General features: G+C 44.7%; 3 protein-coding genes across 5 annotated transcripts in view; 2 read left to right on the top strand and 1 right to left on the bottom strand.

Moving 5' to 3' along the window:
• Window positions 1-3592, top strand: part of llgl1 (LLGL scribble cell polarity complex component 1) — a 28467-nt gene extending 24875 nt beyond the window's left edge. The window contains exons 20-24 of one of the 2 annotated variants that reach the window (XM_080487537.1): window positions 231-345; window positions 796-860; window positions 1966-2098; window positions 2246-2328; window positions 3068-3592. In XM_080487537.1, the coding sequence (XP_080343663.1) occupies window positions 231-345; window positions 796-860; window positions 1966-2098; window positions 2246-2324 (392 nt within the window). In that variant the 3' untranslated portion in view covers window positions 2325-2328; window positions 3068-3592. Of the gene's footprint in view, window positions 1-230; window positions 346-795; window positions 861-1965; window positions 2099-2245; window positions 2329-2617; window positions 2700-3067 lie in introns of those variants that run through there. The other variant, XM_080487538.1, reaches the window with a different exon arrangement.
• Window positions 3593-5697: 2105 nt separating this feature from the next.
• flii (FLII actin remodeling protein) lies at window positions 5698-15862 on the bottom strand. 2 transcript variants are annotated; one of them, XM_080487536.1, is made up of 31 exons: window positions 15762-15862; window positions 14573-14683; window positions 14074-14145; window positions 13909-13989; window positions 13492-13739; window positions 13267-13370; window positions 13008-13183; window positions 12605-12762; window positions 12447-12531; window positions 12153-12300; window positions 11900-12030; window positions 11700-11807; window positions 11469-11573; window positions 11145-11324; window positions 10860-10942; window positions 10663-10737; window positions 10465-10548; window positions 10192-10363; window positions 9961-10068; window positions 9668-9859; window positions 9488-9586; window positions 9291-9380; window positions 9066-9205; window positions 8721-8967; window positions 8489-8643; window positions 8344-8404; window positions 8132-8260; window positions 7577-7683; window positions 7391-7496; window positions 7246-7311; window positions 5698-7156 (listed from the first exon to the last, which is right to left on the bottom strand). In XM_080487536.1, the coding sequence occupies exons 1-31, from the start codon at window positions 15822-15824 to the stop codon at window positions 7022-7024; spliced, it is 3819 nt and encodes a 1272-aa protein (XP_080343662.1). In that variant the 5' UTR covers window positions 15825-15862; the 3' UTR covers window positions 5698-7021. The 2 variants fall into 2 exon arrangements, with proteins under 2 accessions (XP_080343662.1, XP_080343661.1); XM_080487535.1 differs by having other exon boundaries at window positions 9488-9859.
• Window positions 15863-16478: 616 nt separating this feature from the next.
• Window positions 16479-22409, top strand: desi1a (desumoylating isopeptidase 1a). The gene is made up of 6 exons (XM_080487541.1): window positions 16479-16664; window positions 16983-17004; window positions 17669-17738; window positions 18167-18276; window positions 18476-18598; window positions 19390-22409. The coding sequence occupies exons 1-6, from the start codon at window positions 16574-16576 to the stop codon at window positions 19478-19480; spliced, it is 507 nt and encodes a 168-aa protein (XP_080343667.1). The 5' UTR covers window positions 16479-16573; the 3' UTR covers window positions 19481-22409.
• The last annotated feature ends 1567 nt before the right edge of the window (window positions 22410-23976 follow it).

Genomic DNA, 23976 nt, shown 5'->3' with positions numbered 1-23976 from the left:
CCAACATGATCCAAAAACTTTCAAAATGTTACAGTGAAAGGATTTTTGTCTGGCTTCAACAGAATTGTGTACCTAATCGATTATAGAAAGAAAAGCAGAAGGGCAGCAATAATTGATTCAGCTCTGTCACCGACTGTTACTTCCGCAGAAATTGTGTTTGAAGGCCGAGCTGTTTGGAATCGGGAGCCCAACACAGCATTTTTTGAGCAGACGTGTGTTATTTTCTGCAGGGTTTTACCTGATCAGTCCATCGGAGTACGAGAGGTTCTCCCTGTCTGCTAAAGTCCTCACTGAGCCGCTGTGCTCCGTGCAGCTGGACCGGCCGCTGGAGTTCACACTCGCCAGGTAATTGCTGAAGGTTGTCACTGTAAAATGTCAACTCTGAATATCGATTGTGTGAGATATTTTTCTTGTGGATATATAGATGAAGTATGGGGGGAAAAAACCATGTGATGAAATATTGGGTGTATCCATTAGCAGACTATATTGTAAAATATATATATATATATATATATTACAATTGGGGGTTGGAAACTGTATCATAGATGGTTTAAAGCTCTGAGTTTTTACATAATTTGACTTATCCAGTGGACCGAGTGAAATCCTGTCAGACTCTTTGATTTCCTGGACATGACAATGGAAACCACTAAACCTGCTGTTCACGCTGCTTCCCCTTGGGTTACCGCGAGCCCAGGGAGCCTGTGAAACCCAAGAAATGATACTCGTGTGCTTATTGCTGCATTATTACTCCGTCCGCTGCCAAAGTAAATGGTGCCTACTCTTGTGTCTCCGCAGCGATGGTACGGTGACGCAGCCGCAGGCCAATGGAACCCACAAGAACCAGATGGGTCACGCTGAGGGTAGATCTGAACACACACACACACACACACACACACACACACACACACACACACACACACACACACACACACACACACACACACACACACACACACACACACACACACACACACACCAACTTTCTCCTCCCCCTTGTTTTTCTATCCTCTTGGTATTTCTCCGTCTATCACTCCCCTCTCTCGCTCTCTCTCTCTCTCTGAGCCTCTTAAAACCCCGACCAGGCCTCACGGGGTCCCACTCGTCTCCATGGCAACCATTCAGTATGCCCAACACCTCCTGCCCGGGCAGGAAACACTGGTTGTTGTGGCGACCAGTCGGGCTTTCACCTGACTTATCAACAACTTTCAATGCAGGCAGCAGAAGGAATTTTTATTTTCACTTTCAAGTTATAAGAACAGGCGTTCTCACTTGCTTCAGACTCTACGTCAGTCACACAACGCTCGCCGAAACAAACTCTACAGGATAAGTGTCGAGATTCACAAAGTTTACTTTGGAGTTTTCAACAAATTGCAAACACAATACTGAAATGTTTTGAGTTTTGACAACACAAAATGAGAAATGTAGAATTATATTGCTTTAACTTGGAGGAAACTATGATAAAAACACCAGCAGGCCTTCAGTTCTGCTCCTCTGGAGGCTCCTGACTTTCTCATCCAGCTATTAGTCATTTACCAGGATACAAATACCTGCAAGAAAAACGATACAAGAACCTCACTAATAAAGTGATTTTTACCTTTTCGAAAGTCTCAAAGTACTTTACACATTAATACACACAAAATGGAACAGCTGCCATGCAGTGTGCTCCAGTGGAAGCAGCACACCGTGTGCATGAAATGAAAAGTGAAACAATGGGTTTGCTGAAATACCTACAACTCAAAGTAGTGCCGACTTAAACTTCTCAGACATCTTTCATCCTGCAGCCAGATGTTGCATCAGTCAATCTGCCAATCATCATCTGTGTCCAGATGAGGGTTGCAGGTGCTGGAGCTTCGTCCAGCGAGTGTTGAAGGTCCAGGGTACACCCCTGACAGATCACCAGCTAAACACAGAGACACACTGGAAACTGAAACCCGTTTCATGGCCGTCTGCTCCTCCACCTCGTAGGTCAAGCTGAGACTCCCAGCTCCCTGTCCTCCCCCACCCTGGACACGCCGCTGGACTCCCCCCTCAGCTGTGCTGACCTCACCCTCGACTCGACAGGAGAGCTCACCGTGGAGGACGTCAGGGATTTTCTAACGTGAGGGCACACACACACACACACACACACACACACACACACACACACACACACACACACACACACACACACACACACACTGTTTTAAGTAGCACTGCTGTCTTGTTTGTCCTCACTAAAGAGCAGAAGTTGATTTGTGTTGAACAGAACTGTAGACGAGGCGGAGAACAACCTGAAGAACATAAAGGAAGAGGAGGGACGCTCGCCCGGCATCCTCATCAACTGAACAGGTGAAGAAAAATCTGAGTTCTTTCAACTAAATGCACATTTCTGAGCCGCTGCATGAGCTCTCTGGTTCAATGCCAGCAGCAGACACACACACACACACACACACACACACACACACACACACACACACACACACACACACACACACACACACACACACACCTGTTTCTAATGGAGCCAGTCCAGAGTGTGGCACACTTCAGAGTTGTTCTGTCTGAGCTGCATTCCAACAACAAACCCTGCTCGCTCTTTCCCCTTCGCTCTGAACACACTCGCTGCTTTACTCTGTAGTTCAGAGACGCTCTCCGGCGATCCGAGTCCAAATTACAGGAACCAGTGAAGAACGCCACTCACCGTTTCTCGCGGTTTGCCCGTCCATTACGGAGCGGCTGAATGAAGGGTTCCGTGTGAGCCGGAGTCTAAATAAAACACTGCAAGTTACTCTCACCACTTCTAAACTGATTATTCTTATTATTGGCTTGTTGTTCTTTGTCAGTTCAGCCCTCCTTCACATTTTAAATGTATGCTGCCCCCTGGTGGCGCCTTGTGAAGATACAAGTAAAACTGGAAAGGATTCACTTTTTACTAAAACTGTTTCATGGTTTAGGAAGTAAAATATTTTGACTAAAACTTTAAGGACCTCAACAATTGTTTGCCTATTTATGTTTTGATGTGTTTCAAATCTAGTGTGAATTGAATTGCATGTGGCCTGTTGCGTCTAACGTATTCCTGTCTTCTCAGTGTTCCAGTGAGGGGCTCAGGTGGTCTCTGATGGACTGGATTTCAGTGCTGGACCACAAACTTCTCCCATCAGCCCACTGAGGAGCCCCGGTCAGCACTCTGCACTCTCCTGTTCGCCAGGGAAAAGTCTTACCATGAACTCAAAAAAACAAAACAGAGACTCCTGTTGTGATTCTCCCACTGGAAGAAGAGTTTCAGCTTTTTTTTTTTTTTTTTAATTAACTACTTGGTTAATGTGACATTTTGCTCCCATGTGGAGAAACGGAGCTTCGCGTTAACACCATAACAACTGGACGGCCTTGGAGCCGAACACAAGTCCAACCTTCTCCCCGCTCGACACAGGAGCAGGAGACTCGTGGGGACTCCACAGTCGCGAGCGGGAGATTCCCTCACAGTCAGAACTGACATTTGTACTCCATCGCTTGAAGGATCGTTGACGTGAACGGAGAGGATCGCACAGAGAAAAGTATTTTTGAGAAAGTCTGGGTGGGAAAATTAAAAAAACTCTGTAAAGGGACAATGAAGGTGTTTTGTATCACAAAGACTGAAGCTTTGTTAACTATGTTTTGTACGGCTTTTGAAGAGAGAAAAGATATTTTAAAGATGAATATAGTGGATAGTGAGAGGGGAAAGGAACTCTCACGGACTTTAAAAGGGACCAGCTGTGGATCAGGAGGTATTTTGAGATCAGAGCAGAATCGGGTGAAATATTTTTATTCACTTTAAAAGTTTAAACGGCGTGGCAGGCGAACAGGCGCCTGCTGGGGGAAGTCACAGGAGTGATGCAGGAAGTCGGCTCTTCACCTTTTCTTATGTGACCCAGGAGAGTTAAATGCCAATAAGGAATGTGAAGTTCTATTTTTGTGGGTACAATTCCAGAGAAATGAGTGGCTCAGCGGCCTGGTGGGGAACCATGTTTGAGTTTGGAAGGGTGAAGGACGAGCGGTCACGTCTCATCATCTGGCGCAGGACTCTTTACAGGACAGGACTCAGGGAAGTGTTGCATGGCGGCCAAGGTCAGTCTGAAGGAGGGATGCTATTGGCTACACACAGTTTCCATCCTCACTGTCTTAACCCCAGTTAGAGGCGAGTCAGAATACATCTATATGGTATATATATATATATATATATATATACATAAATATAATCTGAGGACACACAAGACAGGTTTGTAACGGTAAACCAATGATAGAATAAAACATTTGAGCCTGAATCTTGTGCCCCTCCCCTCCAGCTTCTTCAACCTAAACAAGCCCCCAGATATAAGAAAGCCTCACTAACTCGTGTAGCGCAACAGGTAGGAAACATGTTAATGCCTTTTTTTTTTTTTTGTTTGTTTGTACTTTAGCTTTTTTTTCTTTTTTTTTTGTCCCTTGACATGGAGATCATGTAATTAACCCTTTCATGCGACATCTGGCACGATTTACCTTTTTAATCCCCACGGTTCAGACGAGTTTGTTTCGATTACGTCATCCAGCCTTGTGTGTAGAAATTTATTAATTGGGTCATTTAGCATTTTGGATGAAAAATTGTGAATGTTAATAAAATTATTTACTCTCTGCATGAGGCTCCATCTTCAGTCGGGGTTGTGTTTAGGAGGGAAAGGAAGGTTTGATCTCTTAAGTCGGCCAATCCAGCGATGTAAACTTTCAACTTCAAATCAAACCTTCAGGGATAATTCAGTCGGTATAATAAAACTATTGGGCACGGATGCTACAATTCACCTTGGCAACCAATGTATGATATCCTGGGATTATGTGTGGTATGTCCAGGATGCTAGATTAATCTGCACTTCATGTCTAAACATAATTACTGCTGTTTTATGTAATTGGCCAAACAAACTGTCCAGTGCAGCTGGAATCTGTGAAGTCAAGTCTACAGCGACCGAGAAGGAAAACAAAAAAAAAAGGCCCACACTTTTTAATCAGTTCGTTTGTCCCACAAGGATTTAACTGTGGTTTTAGATACAACTTAAATAGATTACAGCAGCTATTGAAATGATCCCAGTTTTAATGTGATTTCATTTGAATCCGAAGCACTTTATTTCCTGGGGGAAATTCTTTTGACAAAGCTCCACACGGACTGAAAAGGATTTATAAATAACATTTACTTAAATGTTTCAAGAAAGGAATTATTTTGTTGACAGATGAAGGGAAAAAGGCCATATCACTATATAGTATACGGACAGTCATTTAAGTTTAATTTCATTTGAAGCTAAATGAATAGCAAGTCAGTTTAGGCGTTCTCTAAAAACTAACAGTCATTAGATCCAGCGACTGCACTCAGCCCATTTTTCTTCCTGCTTTGAACACACCTGTGATGAGTGGATGAAAGTAAATATTAACGTTAGAGGCTCACTTTGAAACTGTACACAATATTGTGTAATGGGACTCCTGCAAATACTTCATAACTTTGGTTTCACCGTAGCTGCGAAAGCATTTCTATGAAAATGTACACGTGGATAAAGGTAGTTAAAAATCATTTTCAGTCTAGTTTGTGTGTCAAAGAAAATAGTTGAGTCACGAACCTGCAGCTCTGCGCTTGCATATTGCAAAAATGACAACTTTGTTCTCCACACAAACCAGCGTTCCAAATGTGTAGACGGAGAATAAGAAGTTCAGAAGACCAGCTGTGCCGTGAAATTTTATTTTAATATAAAATACATAAATAAAGCATCTGCATGTGGCATCAGGAGCACGTGCACGTATTCAAACACACACCGATATGTGTGCAGGCCTCAGACACACCGACAGGCATACGATTAACCCCACAAAAGACACAAGTAACAAATGTTGAGTACGTGGACATTTTGCTCGGAGGGAGGGGCGGCTGATCTCAAAGTGGCTTAATGAGAACAGAACTAGAAGTCCCTTCATTTATCAGGATATTTCTCAAAACGATGCATAAGCTCTCCCATTAAAAGGCTTTTTCCCCCCCCCCCAAAAAAAGAGAAACGCACTTAAAAGAAAGCAAAATTTTCAAACCTGATGGATTTTTAAATATCATGCATTTACTTTGCAAATATACCATTTTTGATACAAGCGCTTTCCTGTTCTCTCCAGAAAATAAACATTTTGACAAGTTGAAAGCAGCCTGTGACATAGAATACAGTATAGTTCTAGAGGTTCAGCTCCACTGATTGCACATTGAAACCGAGAACATGGCTCCGTCCCACATCTCCAACCCCGACTTCCACAACACTTCTTTGGCCAAATAAACGCGACTGTCTAAATGTTGCACGGCGAAAAAAAATAAGTCCTGTCCGGTAGGATTTTCTATTGAAACCAGTCTCCCAAAACCAAGGGTCCTTTTCCTGTTGAGTCAGTAAAGAAGTTAAGAAGTGAGAGCAGAAACCAAACGTGACTGGGAAAGCGAAGACACACGGGGGAGGGGAGGGGGGGCACAAACACAAACAATCACACCATCCATCCATACTATGACAAAAATAGATATATAAACCAACATTCCTCAGGAAAGAAAAAAAAAAAAGAATTATAGTGCCATTTTCTGTTCAGTCCCTCAAAGAAGAATAAACCGTAAAAATCTTGTATCTGCATTCATCTGCCTCCACGGAAACACAAAGCATGATAGAGCGAGTCTGCCAACGACCCTGCAGCGCGTGAAAGCAGCCAAACACGCCGATATGTTGAGGGGAGCAGCTCCCTGGAGGTTTTCTGGAGCCTCCAATCTCATTTATCTCTAAACACTCGCCATTCAACAGCAATATTGAGGCTGGAAGAGCCTGTAGAAAAAGTTGATATGGTGGACAGGTGGCAGGTGGCAGCGCTTCAGGATGTTGTGCTGATCTCGTTTCTCTGTTTCGGTGGCAGAAACGCAAAATAACCTGCTGGGATGGCGTTTCAGATAAAGCTGGGAAAGGCAAAGACGTCGTCGCCTTCTACTTTTGACGGCAAATTACATGGCGGCGAGATCGAGTCGGACGTGCGCCCCGTCCTAGGAGGGGGGGGTTTTGAACGCCCCCCAGGCGTGGAAGCAGCGCGTGAAGCAGTGCGGCTCGTTCCCTTTCCTCACCAGCCGCAGCTTCCTGGGCTGCTCCGTCTCCTTGGCGCGCATGTGCTGGATGTAAACCTGGAGGACGGGGGGGGAGAGACGCGTCAGGCCCACGTGAACCGTGCACAGGGATGTACGAGCAACTAAAAGATCGGCTTCTCACCCACCTGACAGGCTTTCAGGCTGAGTTTGATCTCCACCTGGCTGGTCTGAGTGCCCACCCACATGTACACCTGGAACACAAGCGTTCACCTCCGTCACGCACAAATACAAGCCGCTGAACTCTGCAGCGCCGCCGGGCGGCGTCGTTACCTCATTGCCGTTGTCCAGCAGCATGATGTCGTCGTCAGCCAGGTCGTCCTGGCAGAAGTCGGAGCATTTCTCCGACACGGAGAAGTAACCTTTCTCATTGGAACACCTGAGGGAGAGAACCGGGGAGCTCGAGGAGACGCGACACGACTCTGAACCGTGATGACGTGACGGCGAAAGTGTCCTCACCTGAAGAGACGGGCGTGTTTCATGTACTCGGCGTCTTCGTCGTACTGCTTCTGGGAACCAATCCCAACCCAGAAGAAGTTCTCTGGCTCCTCCCCCTCGTTTATCACCTTGGAGACAGGCACAGCGGAGATCAGCAAAACAATAGGCGACATTCCCTGCTTTAAGATCAGCTGTCTGGACCCAGATTATTTATTCATATAGGAAAAAAGCGGGGATAGTGAGGCGACATGTTGGAAGTCATTTCTGTCTCTTTCATCAGTGCAACTTCTTCAAATTAACTCTAAGAGGTTCCCCCCCCCACACACACACACACACACTTTTCTTTCAGTGTTAAGAGTGCTGACGGGCGAGAGCTGAAGGCAGCTGAATGCTGAAAGTGACGTGAATAAAGCATGAGGATACCAGCTGCTGCACCAGTAATCCGAATTGAATTGGTCCCATGCGAACACTTCCAATTCAATAAGACTGGATTTCTCAGGGTTGACGGTGTTTCTGAGCAGACTCACATTTCACACCGCTCGTGAGCTGGAATACAGTGCGCGACCACTCCCTCACCTGCTTGCTGTACGTGTCGTCAAACATGCTGTTCATGACGTCCTCGGCCAGTTTGGCCTCGTCGGGGTCGGCGGCTCGGCCCACCCAGGTGTAAACGATGCCCTGATTGTCTGTGCTTTCAAACGGCACCTGCGGAGAACAGACGGCGCGAGTTAATCCGCAGAAGTCCGGCGCGGGTTTTTAGACTCTCAGCTTGGTGGTGAGAATCAGACCTTGAGGATGAAGCAGAACTCGGAGTTGAGATTGCTGGAATCTGTACCGATCTGAATGGTTCTGTGGAGGGAAAATGTTCAGTTTAACTCGAGAGACCCGAAGGACACCGTGGAGGACAATGCAGCGCTTTGTGTGTGAGCGTACCGGGTACAAAGAGCGCTGCCATTGGTGCGAATCTGGTAGAGCGACGGCTGAGCGGAGTCCGTCTTTTGTTTCCGCTTCCCTTTGTGGATGATGAACTTCCTCTTGAAATGTGACAGGAACTTGAGGTTTTCCTGCTGCTGAGTCATTCGCACCACCTGAACGCCACAACATGGCTGAGTTATTGGACGCTCAACACACTCGCCAGGAGCGACCGCTGGATGTTCATTTCTACCTTCAGTTTTCCGGGGAAAAGACTCTCGAACTTCTTCTGCAGGGAGAAGGTGAAGGTGAGCCAGCCCATGTTGGAGGCCTGCCGGCCCTGCCAGAAGTAGACCACACACTGGAAGTCCTCCTCCGGCTGTTTGTCCTCCTCCTCCTCATCTCCTCCACCTTTTCCTCCACTTTTTCCACCACTTTTTCCACCACCTTCTCCCTCCTTCTCCTTCTCATCCTCCTCATACTCCACAGGCACCCAGTATCTATAAAAGTACACAGATTAATATAAGATGGGGAGCTTTACTTATTAATTTTTTTATTAAGTTTTACTCTTTGTTCTTAAAGCCACACGGCGCAGTACCTGCAGAGGAAGACGTAGCAGTCCTGTGTGAAGAAGTGACCAAACTCCTCCTCCGGCAGGCGAGCAAACTTCTTCCCCTCCAACACGAATCCCTCCATGCCGTCCAGATCCTCGTTCCACTCCTCCATCAGCGGCTCTGCCTGCACAGAAAAGATAAAATGTTTTCCTTCTGCTTCATGTTCAAGTCTATGGAAGCACAGTGTGTGTGTGTGTGTGTGTTGTGACCTCGGTGAGCGGCATGGCGGGCTGTCTGGGAAGAAACAGAGCTGTGAGGTCGGCTTTCATCTGGTCTTTCTTCTCCGTGTCCTTCTTCACCTGAGAGGACAGAGAACAGATTTAACATCTCCAGGCTGCGCATCTAATAACTTAAAAAAAAAAAAAAAAACAACCCCAGTGTGTTCAGATTGATCTGATTCACTCACCTTGCCCTGCAGGTTGTCCTTTTGTTGGACGGTCTCCGCTGCTCTGGTGTAATCCACTTTCAACACATCGTCCCAGTTTTTGAACTTCGACTTGAAGACCTGAGAAGGAAAAGGAACACAATTCAAGATCGGAGAGAAACGCCACGTGTAAAATGTCTCGGCTGCGGCGGGAATCACTACCTGGCCCTCGGTGCCCTCCAGGTTGCGGGTGACGCACACGTGTTTGGGCCGGTGCAGCATGGAGCAGATCTCCTGTCCCAGCTTTAAGGCGGCGGCTCGGACCAGGCGGGGAGACTTCCTCCCGATCCAGATGAAGACGTCCGACCAGCAGTCCAGGATGTACACACACTTGGTGTCCAGCAGAGACTGCACCTGCGGAGAGACGGGAGGAGGAGGAGGAGGAGGAGGGGGGTTAAAAACACAAAGACGTCCTGTTTTCGATAGAACCCCTGTCCTTCATGTAGGAAACGTACCAGCCTGAGCTCGGGGAGAGTGTCCAGTTTGGCCTTTGGATCTTTGTGCTCCACTGACAGCTTGTAGTTGATCTGAGGCAGCTCCAGGTACCCCAGACCCAGGCCCACCTGCAGGACAGTGAAAACACCCATGAATCATGGCTTCTAGTCTGGAACTGGAAATTAAAGGCATTGATATGAAGTGAAATCTGATGCGGTAACGTTCCTTATGAGGAATGATAAAACATTTACCTTGTAGAGTTTCGGTCTTATCGGAGAGAAGTCATCCGGCACGTGTTTCTTGATCTCCTCTGGTTGTCCTCCCAGAACCTCCCAGAATCCTGGAGGCTCCTGGTTCTGCATGAGGGTCGTGATCTCGGCCTTCCCTTTACGTTCGTTCTTGTTGATCTTCTCAGCAAACAACCTGCGGGGTGACAATCACGGCCTCATTTCAATTTTGTCCCGTGCGTCGAAAAACAAGTTACCGACTCCCAAGACGAGCTGCGCCACCGCGGGGAGTCCCACCTGGCTTTCGTGGTGCCGCTGAGCGTCGCGTTTGCCCCTCGCCAGATGAAGATCTCCAGCCCCGTGTCCAACAGGAAAATGAAGCTAAGAGAAAGGGAGAGCAGGGCGTTAGGGACGAAAGGCTCATACAGAGAATCAAAACACAATGCGGTGACTTTAGAAGGCAAGAGCGTTCGTGTTTTGCCGAGTGGGAATCACCGTGGGTCGAGCGAGGACGCCTTCAGAGGTACAGATTCCAGTTTAATGTTTTTCTTCCCGTAGACTCTGTACAACCTAATGAACAGAGAAAACTATTGAAGCTTAATTATAAAAAAAACAAACAAAGATTTCTGTGGAATGAAATAAGCAAATGGAGACGCTTGAGTGAGACATTCAACAGGAGAGCTTTCGTCTACCTGACAGAATATTGCGAGTCCTCCACAGTATAGAATCCGCTGGCTGTTCCTCCCTCGATGTAGGAGATGTCATTGTTGAACACCTGCACACAACAAACAGCAGCAGCTGACTGGCTGTGATGCACACAGACACTTGGTTTGCACACCACATTCTATTAATACAATAACACTTTTTTTTTAACTGTAAAGCACAAAACATTGCCATTTTACCTTAAACACCAGGAATGTTTCACTTATTGATCAAGAAAATGTGGCGTGTATATCTCCTTAAATATTTCAACATACAGCGCTGAACTCCTCGCTCTCGTCTCCCATCTCCTCGCGGATCGTTCTGCACTCCGCTCCCAGGAAGTTCCTCAGGTTGACGGCGTGAATGGCAGCGCCGGCCTTCTTGTCCAGGGTGGCCTCCTGGCCGATCCAGTAGTAGATGTGCCAGTTCAACGCGCCGTTGTCGTCCAAAAAGGTCTGTGATTGAAACCAGAGGGATGCTGCTCATACACAACTAGAAAAACGTCTTCCCCAAAGCTGCTGCGTTCAATCACCTTCATCTCGGCAGAATATAGAGTTCAGGAACGTGTGTAACACTTCCTCACAGGTATGATGTCTTACCTTGAGGATGATGTAGCAGTCAGCCTCATAGAACTTGCCGTGGAACGTTTCATCCACTATCACAGGGATGAAGTTTTCTATCTGCCACACTGCTACACCCGGAACCTTGAAAAACAGAGTAAACACAAAGATATAAACCGACGGGTCACAACCAAACTTTAAAACCTCAATACACGCTCGTGTTTTCTACAGCTAATGTTGGAGAAACCTCTTCACACGCAGAGAGTTTACCTGCCCTGCGTCTTCCAAGAAGAACTCGGAGTAATCCAGATTAGATTTTTCCAGACTCTTGTCCCAGCGCCGAGTTTTTAGATCACCGTATTTCAAGTCTCCATTCTCCTGCAAGAAAAATCCACACTTTTATAACCCTTCCGGGATGCCCAAATATGTAATCTTCTTGATTACTGCTCTGGGAAAATAATTTGTCTTACCTCTAAGTTCTTCTTATCCTGAGCGACGTCACTCATGCCCTTCAGCACCTGCTTGGCCTGGTCATCCTGGGAGCAGTCCTTCCGTCTCCTTAACCGCATCTTTCTGGCGAGGTGATCCCGGGGGCTGGCTCCTGCACATCGGTGCACAAAAGGTACAGACTGAAATCGTAGGACCATGCGAATGGAGGCTGCAGGCTGTTTACCACTATGCTCATAGAGAAGCCTTTACACAAATAGACACTGGCTGGCGTACCTCCGCCGGCAGCTGCTACGGTAGCAGGTGAGGCTCCGGCCAGACGCAGCTGGTTCTGGAGGGAGAAGTCGATGTTGTACCACTCGGCTCCTCGGTCAACCGGTTTAGGAGGCATCACCAGGCTTGGGTTCTCACGAACATCTAGTATCTACAGACAGAGTCGTGAAGACAAGTATTGCAAATTTGAAATCGTGTATTTGCTTTCCCAGCTGGTATTGATTGCTCTTTTTAATCACAATGGATGTTTAAGTAAAAGTTTCAATACTATGTCAGCACTTCTAAAGAGTGTTTTACCTCCAGATCAGTCAGGTAATGGACGGCCTCCGGTAGAGTTACCAGCCGGTTTTTATTAAGCACCAGCTTCTTCAGCTTGCCACACCTGGACAACAAACACATAATTAATCTGATGACATGATCGTACAATGTGCACGCCTTGTGAACGCGGCGCTCACCGGCAGAGGCCTTCAGGGATGAGTTCCAGGTTGTTGTTAGCGGCCATGAACTCAGTGAGGCTGATCAGTTTGCCCACACCAGGTGGGACCCCATCGAAGTCCAGTTTATTGGAGTTTACATACAGCTTCTTCAGTTTGGACAGCTTACAGATGGCAGACTGGTCAAATACAGAAAAAAAAACTAAACAATTGCACAGGGATTCAATTCTCTGCACTCAAAGAAACACATCGTTGATTGTTTTCCCCCAGGTTTTGGATATTCAATCGAAATCACATCAGTGAACCAAAGTATTGAATGATTATTGTTTCCACCCCTCCAGTTAGGTAAACTAATTATCTGATAAAGCCCGGCAGAGAGAGAAACAAAGGACTTGAGAGACGGCTGTGTGGTCGGTGCGCCTACAGGCAGTGAGGTGAGCTGGTTGCGGCTCAGGTTGAGCGTCTCCAGCTGGGTCCACTGGTCGATGCACAGGGAGAGTTCAGAGATCTGGTTGGTGCTCAGGTTGAGTCTCTTCAGACTGCTCAGAGAATAGAGGCACTCCGGTACCCGAGTCAGGTCGTTGCATGACAGGTCAACATCTGGAGGAGAGACAGACGATGATCAGAAACTAGACAACAAGTGGGTGTACAAAGTTGACAGTGGAGAGTTTCTGTGGCGTTACCTGCTAAATGCGTCAGTCCCTCCAGGCTGGTGGGCATGTTACTCTGGGTCCTCTGGGTGTTCCTCAGGTGCAGAGTCTGCAGTGCCACCATTGCTGGGAGCTGACTGTTCAGACACACACACAGACACACTGGATGTAGCCCTTCATTTAAGACCTAACGTGCAAACTCAATATCTTGGAAAAAGGGGCAGATGAAGAATAATAAATGAAAGCTAGTCATTTTACCGCAGCTGAGCATGCATCAGTGGATTGTTGTTCAAAGTGAGAGTCTGTAGATGCACCAGGCGCCTCATCTGTGGCGGCAGACTATCCAGCTTGTTGTCACTCAGGTCCAAATACAATAAGTCGGTCAGGTTGATGAACAGCTGGTTGGGTATAGCATCAATGCTGTTGTGGCTCAGATTTAGCACCAGCATGTTCCTGCTGTTCTCCAAGTCCCGGGGGATCTCCGACAACTGGTTGTAGCTCAAGTCCTACGAGAGGGAGGTAAGACAGAGGCCTGTTAAGAACATCTGACATTCAGCGTAACATGAAAACTGTGGACAACAAGAAAGCTTGTGTAATAACTTGAATAACAATAATGTAAAAAGAGGTTTTTTTTTTGGTTTTTTTTTTAAAAAGGATGGTAAACGGAGTGTGTACCAGCACAGAGAGGTCATCAAGCTGAAAGATGTCATCTGGAACGCCAGAGTTTTTCAAGTTGTTTGCTCTGGCTACCACAGCCTGCACACAGAATGAATCCATGTTAGGAAACCATTAGGACAAGCTCACACATTTTGTGTGTGTGTGTGTGTGTGTGTGTGTTACCCTTAAGTTTGGTAAACTGGACAGTTCTCCATGTAAGGTGGTGAGGCTGTTGTGACTAACTGAAAGATGCTCCTGGAGAAAGAAAAGCAAAGGTTCTATTCATGAACACACACTGGATTACATAAACAAAATATATTCTAGTCCCTGCAACTCCAACAAATGCTCCACTGGTAGTTTGTTTTGAAAACTTGATCAAATCAAGAAAAGGTAAACTTTGGTTTGATGATGTGATAACAAACTAATCTATCTTATCTGTGGCTGGAAACTTCAAGCTTGTTAGCCAGAATCATCACTACTTGTTAAAGATTGTGTTGTATACCGGTAATACACTCAGAAATAGTCTTAACACAGAGAAAAACAAAACAATGCCATAAAAGAACAAAGAATTCTAAATGTATCATGACAGGTTGAAATTACTAGCGAGTGACACCCACTGGAACGATTCACACCTCAACGTGTAGCAACGCTAAAAACTAATAAATGGGCTTGAATATCTCACCAGTTTCTGCAGAGAGGCCAGCTCCTCTGGGAGGTAACACAGTCCTGTCCTGTTCAGTTTCAGCCATCGCAGGCTGCTCATGCACTTGACATCCTGGGGGAAATATCCTCCCTGAAAGTACAGATGGGCAGATCGAGGAGGGAAAGAAATACATGATTTCCTAAGGCAATGTTACAGTAGCAAAATATTTGGATACATGACATTAGCATCTTAGAAACTGTAAAGTCTGAATCATCTGAAAATGTAATTGCATAGACAGGAAAACATTTTAAACAAATGTTAGATCGGTGCATTAATTTAAACACTAAATAAGACCTGGTGGTGATGACTTCACAGATATACAAACCGGCTACATAACTAAGCAGAAACATGGTGACTCAGAGTCGAAGAGTCTATCCCAGTTTAAACTTTGTTGCCCAGGATGAGATAAGAAATCATTCATTTCTTCACAGTGACTCGGTGGGAACAATAAGAGGAAATGAAGTCATCCAAACGGGCTGTGAACAGATGTGAATCGGCAGCCATTCGCTCAATCACAGATAAGCTGGTGCAGATACATACTTGTAACGTTTTTAAATTCACTTGGCGGCCTGGGTTAAGCACACAAATAGCTGTGTCTGTTTGAGTCGTGCCAGAGGAGCTCAGCTGTCAGTGCTGCCAGCAGGGCTGCTCAGCCCGTCTGGGAGGTAACCCACAATAAGAGACACCTACTACACACGAATGACTGCACTCCGTCAGTGACACCAGCTTAACACTGTTTTGGCCACAATGTCATCTTAACTCAAACACACCAAACAATGATGATGATGATGATGATGATAGGGAACGAAACTCGTGCTTTTGACCAGGACAGCTACAGCTAGCCACAGCGAAGCTAAAGAAACTAGCATTCGTGACGATGGAAATAGACGCTACGTTACCAACTGTATAACGTGAAAGTAAACTCAGTGAAATACACAAATATGTTAATGAAGAAAAACATCAGATATTACGTTGATAGCCAAGATCAGACTGGTACTTTGTCACTCTAACAACTGGCTAACGCCCAATGCTAGTGGCGAAAAGCTACGCTACTGTTTCATTAGCTCAGGCTTCACCCGCTCGGTCTTACGCTTCATGCGGAGACAAACGTCTAAGATATTAAACAGCCGCTTGAGTAGAAACGACAAAAAGTGCTTGAAAAGCTTACTTTGAAATCATTCCCACTGAGATCCACTCCCCGTATGAAGGGAAGAACTCCGGTGGCAGCCATTTCTCACTGTCTGATGTCAGCTGCTGCTCACCACAAACTATTTATGTCCACAGAGCCTCCAGCTTCTTCTGCCTGTGGAAAGACGGAGGACCGCCACTGTTGGAAGATCACTACCGCCATCGGTGGTGGATAAGACATATACACCTACTTATTATTATTATTATTATTATTATTATTTTATTATTATTATTATTATCATCGGGATTTTTTTGCCATTTTTTTCCGCGAGTAAGTAGCACTGCTGAAACCACAGACACAAAAAGCACATTGTGAATATGTTGCAATGACATTTACGAGTTTTGTCAAAGATTCGGCTAACCGTTTCCAAATAAATCACAAAAAACTGCGAAAACTTTCCCATACAAATTGGATGGGAGAGGCACTTTATGGAGGACATGAAAGCAGTTCAAATGAGCGCAAAGGAGAGGCAGGCATCCAAAATTTCTTCTGAAATATTCTACATTAACGTGTTTTATTGAAATACTGTCCAGTCATGTAGATTCAGGGGAGGGAAACGGAAATACAGGATGTTCTTCAAAATACTATATATTCCAAACTATGTCGTTAATAGTTTATCGGGGCTTCGCGTAGCGTTTGTCTTATTTTGAAAGCACCGGAAACGGTATTACACATGTATTTATACGTGGTGACGTCACCCTGTCTCACACTGAGCCCCCACCTCACTGTACGGTTGGATGTCCGTAGCATCGCTTGCTAACAGAAACATTTGAAGCAATAAGCTTTAAATTATGGATAAGAATGTTCCACGATACGGCGTACAGCTGTATATTTATGATCTCTCCAGAGGGATGGCCCGGAGCCTCAGTCCCATCATGTTAGGTAAGTAGAGAGATGCAGGCTGGCCTCGGGAATATAGTGACATAAACAAATTCCGCCGGCGGAAGCAGCGGTTAGCATGCAGGGTAATGACTTTAGCTTTTCGTGATTTCAGTGTTTTTAGTGTCATTGGTTTTTGGCAGCTAATGGACAAGCCTTTTGTGTTTGAGTCGGAAGTTTAAAAAAAAAAAAAAAAAAAGATTAAATCGTTAAAAATCGTCGTTATCAGCTTATCTGTGGGGCTCTTATAATCAGCTGCTATTTCCTCCTCCTCCTCTTCCTCCTCCACCGGTTTCTTACCATGTTTTCTCCATGTTACAGGAAAACAGCTGGACGGTATTTGGTAAGTCTCAGCTCCTGGTTTGTGTCAGCATTGCCTCCCACGTTGTGTGGGCATCTCCTGGTCCTTTGGTCTTTGTTTTGTTTTTTTATATGCAGTATTTATTGACTGCAACTTGTTTGTTGAATCAAGTAATTTGTCACACTTTATTTGATAATGAGGCAATGGGATATAATTTAATATTGTGGTTGACCGTTTAGACAACAATCATTGAAGCACACAGTGTGGAAATACAGCTGTTTAAAATCAGTCAAAATGAAAATCCTTTTATGCGACTTATTTCAATTTAAATTTGTTGGAAGGTCTCAAACTCTACTAAATCAAAAGTATAGATTAAGCTCATAGTCAAATGAGATTAATGTCCTAGTGAAGTGTGTTAATTGGGGATCTGCTGACTGTAAAATATGCACTCTCAAAGGAACAGTATAGAAATCAGTGTTGTTTGGAAACTTGAGGGTATAAGTGCCGTTTCACAGTTTTCACTATTTTTAGAAAGCTCTCACAGAGAACACTTTTTTTCAACAGTTTACCACAACTATTCAACCATCAACTATGTGATTGTCACCAATGGAGCAGTGGTAGTTCAGAAGAAATCGCAAGAAATGTGAAAGTTCCACCAAAGTACTCACTGGCTCATCGAAGGGTTAATAGAGTTGCTTCCTTCCAGGCACACGGCTATAGTGGCATATGGTGATGAGTTCTTCTTCGGAGGGGAGGGGATCTCCAGCTGCTCACCGGTAAGAAGTCAACAAGGATGCATTTGTATTCACTTCAGTTTCTAGTACTTGGTTACTCAGACCAGATAAGGCTGTGCTTTTATTTGAAGGTCATTTCCAATTTATGGGAAATTCTCTTCTTGTGAGCCGCTTCAGTGTTTCTCTACATCAGACCGAGGGATTGTGTGGCCTGCAGACCACACAAGGTCCTCTGGTTTCATTGAACTGCATGGAGAACACATCACTTTGTTGAAGGATCATTACTATCAGACAAATAATGCAACTTGACTGACGCAAAATTGAAACCGTAGCCGAATGGAACCATCTGAATTACTTATTTTTTCTTGTCATTGAGCTGGATTGAGTTCAACTTGTTGCCCTGGCCTCTTCATACTAGTTTCTATATGATCCCATGGGAAAACTGAGTTGCTCTGGCGTGTGTTTTTTAGGGTGGTACTATGCTGGGTCCTCCAGACACGGTGGTGGAGCTGGGGGAAACCGAAGTATCTGAGGAGATCTTCATGGACTACCTCTCCTCTCTCGGAGAAAGCACATACAGGTTGAGTAACGGCTCCTTATCGCCTCCTTCTCACAAGACAACCGATTTCTAAATTTATACCAGAAATGCTTTTTGGTTCCGAAGCAGACACGTTTTCTTAGACTGTAGCTTTGAGAAAGGGGAAATCTTGATTTCGGCTTTCGCCTTATATGAGTGAGTATCCAGACGGTGACTGTCTTCTGTGGTTCTCTTGGTTCAGGGGTGACCGGTATCGTCTATTTGAGCACAACTGCAACACTTTCACCAATGAGGTGGCTCAGTTCCTGACGGGCAACTCCATCCCCTCCTACATCACGGACCTTCCCTCTGAAATCCTCTCCACGTGAGTGAGAAACGTCCCGACTGAACACCCTGTTCTTCCCAAAATGAGCAACACACCGTCTCAGTGACAGGTCTTTCAAAGCAACAGATTAAACTGTTCTCTACTATTAAGTTCCATGAAGATCAGACACAAACATAAAAAATCTTTGTCCATGTCATGCAGTTTTGGGTGAGTTGTGACAGTTGATTTAGGATTTATTCCAAAGCACTGAGCTGCTTTTTGGTTATCTTTTTAGACATCACAAGGCCAGTCGAAGCAGAGTCGTACAGTATGTTTCTTCCAGTTATCAAAAGTGCTGAATTAAGATGCATAACCAGCGGCTAAAATGACTGCAGTTAAAAGTTACGGCTCTTATCTCGAAGCCTACAAAGAGATGTTTTATAATATATAAATAAACGGTTAAAAGGTAATTCTTGTCCTGATTCGTGCTAAAAGGATACCTGTAGTCATCGAAAGTGGGATTGTCTGAGGTTCGGAGACAGAGATCACATCACATGCATAAAGGTCAGAGGTTGACTTGTTCCCAGTTTGGAAGAGCAGCTTGTTTTATTTTGCTGTGTTTAGAATCGCCATCAAAAAAGTCACATAAGCTTCCCTGAGAGAAAGAGCACAATATCCCAAACAAGTCCACCAGTTTGAGGCGGCAGAAAAACCTGCCGCTCTTGTGTTTTTCCAAGTTGAATGACTTCTGTTGCCGACTGGCTTCCCGTCACGTAGGAGTGTTCAGTGTCATGCCGAAGCCTTGTAATTCTCCAGTTATAAATCAACTGAACTTTCCTCTCCCTCTGCAGGCCGTTCGGCCAAATCCTGCGGCCCATTCTGGACTCCATTCACATCGCCCCTCCCGGAGGGAACGTCATCAACGGGGGGAGGAACGTTTAACCTGGAAGAGCAGCAGAGTGTTTCTGAGGTCACTTCCACTGTAGTCAGTCAGTGAGAGGTCTCACACCAACTTCTTTACTTTTCTGTCGTATTTCAAATTATTGACTGACTATTCTTAAGGAGGACATCACTGTCGGCGAGGTTCATGTCTCGTGAGGTTTGTTAGTCTGTTGATAATCGCAACACATAAGCTCGTAGATAGATTTGAAGCTCTGAAACGTTATTTTCCATTTTGAAGACGGAACTACTATGGAAGTAGTAAAGTATAAAATCCTGCAGTGCTAAGTGATTAAGCCACATACAACATTAAAATACCTCGAGCACATCAATGCATAGGGCCAACTGAGTTCTTTAACTTTTTGTACTGATGATAATATGCTCCTTTATCTTAAAGGTTGTTTTATTTTATTTTTTTCTATGTTTTCTTCCGATTGAGTGAGTCAGGTTTTTTGACCATTTTCCTGAGGTCGTCTCATCTGGCTGTCTTTGTTTCTGAGAACGAGCTGCTGCTGACTACAGTGGATCTCAGCCGAGTGTACACTTTGAGACACGTTTGATACACTGGTTTTCATCTGAAGCAGGTGGAAGGATAAACATTTTTTAATATCGATAATTTTCACATTGCACTTTTTCTGTGTTACTTTTGGTTATTTAGTAGCTTCTAGTCAATTGCCTGCGTCGACAGTACTTCTGTACCTGTGACCTTTTGTCTTTATCTTGTTGTGTCAACCTCGACTCCGTCGCGTCTCCTCCTCAGAAACTAATTCTTTCGTCAGAGTTGGTATGATTTTGCTGCACAGCGGCTTGTAAGATTGGAGAAGTTTAGCTTCTTGTTCTGGATGTACCTCTATGGCAGGACTGACATCAGTTCACTGAACTTCATCCAGATACAAGCGGTGTTTAATTGGCTGATGATGACAGAGGATGCTGCACAGCACCAGTTAAATATTTGATCTGTGATAATATACAAACAAATATTTTGATTATGTAAAGTTGATATGCTCTTTTCCCCTCTTGGACCCTCAAAATTGTATCTATGTATTTTTCAGATGCCCATCTGCAGTGCCAACCAGCAGCACTTCAGAAGCAGGGCAGTCGTTGACATGCGAAATACGGTTTGTTATCGCCTCAATCGAGGGAAGTCGAGTTTGTTGGCCTTCTAATTGGCCAAATATGTCGACATTGATGCACCGTGCATGGAAACATACTTTACTGCAATTCAGTCGCGTTGCAAACGATGATGAAATTGGGATACTTCGTGCAGCCTCAACAGGCTGGGTCTACATTCTGGAAGAAAAACCCCAAAGCAAAACCAGCGTTTGTGGTAGTTTCTGATCAAGCTGTTTACTTTTCCAGCCCTTTAGTGATAATGGAAGGTGAACTGTGTCACTGTCCTGCTGTCGAAGGTTTTACCAGCTGCAAAGGACGATCATCAATACTTTTCTTACATAGATGTATTTTTCAGGACGTTTCTGAGATGCCATGAAGGTAAATCTAAACAATGCCACATTGACTCATTTATTTTAAGGTGAAAGTAACCACATGCGGTGTTCTGTCCTTTTAAACTAACCGACGACCTGCTCGAGTCCTTGAACAACCACCAGAGTGTGTTTTGAAATACAAATGCACCTCTGTGCCTTCATTTCCTTCTGCTTTCTTACTGTCGCGCTGTTTTTGGCGGGGTCCGCATGTTTTTGAGCAGCCCAAGTAATCCCTTCCCCAGAAGACGGCGTACGTATGGCCAGGATAGCTTTATATCCAAAACGTGAAATCGTATAAAAGTTGGTGAAAGTGGTTCAATGTTGTGAGGAGCATTAAACATGTCTTGGTGCAAAATGTGCTTTAGATTCCCTCAGTCCACACACCGTGTGCGAGGAAAAACCCTTTTCTGCCTATTTGCGGTGAGTTATATGGAGTCGATCACACGAGCGAGGTGCATCTGACAATGGCACACGAACCAAGCAACTGAAAGAAGCACGCACAATCAAGGCATCTAATTCAAGCAGTTTTTCATCCTGCGATAATCAAACCCTGCAAACACTTCACCCTCGCAGCAGTCGCCGCCAGCTGGCACTCGGGGGGGGGGGGGGGTGCGACTCTTCAGTGTGCGCGCCCAAGACGACAGGGTCTCACCCTTTTACACGTTTGGCTCTTTTCTGAAGGAGAACACACTGAGATGATTTCCCCCGTGAGGCCAGAAAGCTCAGGTCGATCCGGGTTCTATAGTTTTGCCTTCTGCTGAATTAACTGACCGACATGCTTACCCGACCACTGAAATGTATTACTGCACAAGTCACCCTCTGTTGCTTTGGTGTATGTCGTAGCAAGCCGCTACCTGCATTGTGTAAAACTACAACAGATATTTATAGACATTATTTCCCAAATTAAATAATATAACTACCCTAGATATATTTATGCATATTGTTGGTATTGTTTGTGTAATTGTTTTTGTAATTTTAACTAAACATAAAGCCATTGACAGCACACTTCAGAGTCTATAGTTTTTGTTTTTGTCCTCTTGGTTAATACTTGTGGCTTTGTACGCGGGGTTGTTTTCAGATAGACACTTATTGGCACTTGAAGGTTAAAGGAAATTAATGGCACCACCAATGCCAATTTGGGTTCCAGGGAAGCTGTTCATTTCTAGCCCACTCGGCACCCAAGTAGCCCAGCCATGAACCATGTTGGCTGGGTTTCAATTCAACTTTATTTATATAACACCACATATAACAGTCATTTCTAGGTGCTTTCAAAGGAGGGAACAAGATTGAGGTCAGGCTTGGGAGCAACTTTAATGTGGAGTTTGCATGTTCTCCCTCTGGGGTTTGTTTGGGTAGTCCTGCCGTCGTTGAAAAAGTGTGTGTGTCTGTTTGCGCTGCGATGGGCTGATCACGTATCCAGTGCTTCACCTGTTGTCCGCTCCAGCACCAAAAAAAAAAAAAAAAAAGTTGAATAAAGTGGTCAAGACGATGGATGGACCGGTCTATGTTGGGACTACAAACACAAACCCAAGGGCAGACAAGACAAACTTGTCGTAGTGTCAAAGTGCAGTTTGTTTTCCATCAAAATCTGAAAATAATAATCAATACTGAAAAAAAGAGGTGGAATAAATGTTAGTATGTAGATTTCTCAAATGGATAAAAGAACTAGTAGATAGAACATTGATATTTGCCTTTCAATATGAAAGTAGTAATCATTCTCACACGCGTGCAATCGATGCTGCGCAGTCTTTGTTCCGCATTGAGGAAAAAAAAATGATATTAAGAATTTTGTCCTTGTGAGTTCTGTATGTCAACAGTGTCAAGAGTGTTTGAGCTTTTGCTGATCCTGGCTGATGACATTTGGTGTATAAACAGCAAAGCTTCAAGAAACCTGCAAACCACAGTGAATCATTATGGAATAAGAAACCTCCACTCAATGCCTATCAAATGCACTTTGATTTATTCCCGTACAAATAGTCCTGCAGTACCAAGTGAAAAAAAATGAATGCAAAGCATCAACAATGTCACCAAATTCCAACTCCTCTTCAGGCGGCTTTCTAAAAAGAAATGAGTGTGCGTCTTTAAAAATGGTTAATTAAGACTCTTATACTAAAGTCCGCTGTCACAATTTGCCTCTGCTTCTTAAAAAAAAGCACAAAGGCATTCAGTTCCTTTTTAATGCGTGGTGGGTCTTTATTTTGCTGCTCCTCAAACTTATTTTCATCAGGCATAAAAAAATGTTTTAAGCACAATGTGTGAGAAAGATTTCAAATGTAAATCAATAATCCCCAACGGAGGCATATGGTTGAAGTCATGCAGGTAAGGAGCAACCTGGTGTGATGTACTTTTAGATTAAGATCAAGTCGTGATGAAAGGAAGCTAAATTAGTCCAAAACCAGGAAAGAATAACCGAACTGGGGGTGTTTATGGGAGGAGCGGCAGGTTCAGGCGAAGACCTCAGTTCATTCCTGCATGGGCAGAGGCACGAACACGCGTGTGTTAGTACGAGTGTGTGAAGGTACAGAAACTGAAACGTGTTAGTTTTGCTGACAGAACTCTTAACACGCTGCAGAACTACACCAGGTATCACCCACCACTGCAGGCCACCTGTACTTGGGTGATGCACGTCCCAGAAATAGAAATGAATTCATAAAGACCGCCTGTAATGGTATCATCCGTCCACCGGGTGGCAGAATTTCTCCTTTTTTGAGGTCAATCACTGACTGAGTTGCAAGGTATGACTTTGTCAAAAGAGTCTGAGAAGTCAGGAGGAAGCGTTGGAATTAGTGGCAGCTCTCATGTTAACTGACAAGAAGACTTTCACACAAGTGTGATGTAACTGTAGAAGATGAGGGGACAGAATGATTGACATGGACTACATTAAGTGTTTTTCCTACACTTTGCCCGAAGCGTTCAGCATTTTTCTGTAACATGAATGAGATAACAATAATAATAATAATCCCTGACTGTTGCTGAGTGTCCCTGGTTAAATGAGTTTCTCCCATGTTTCTCCCT

The sequence above is a fragment of the Lipophrys pholis genome, assembly GCF_963383615.2.
Source record: "Lipophrys pholis genome assembly, chromosome: 19".
Classification (NCBI taxonomy): domain Eukaryota; kingdom Metazoa; phylum Chordata; class Actinopteri; order Blenniiformes; family Blenniidae; genus Lipophrys; species Lipophrys pholis.
This window is presented reverse-complemented; position numbering and strand designations above follow the sequence as displayed.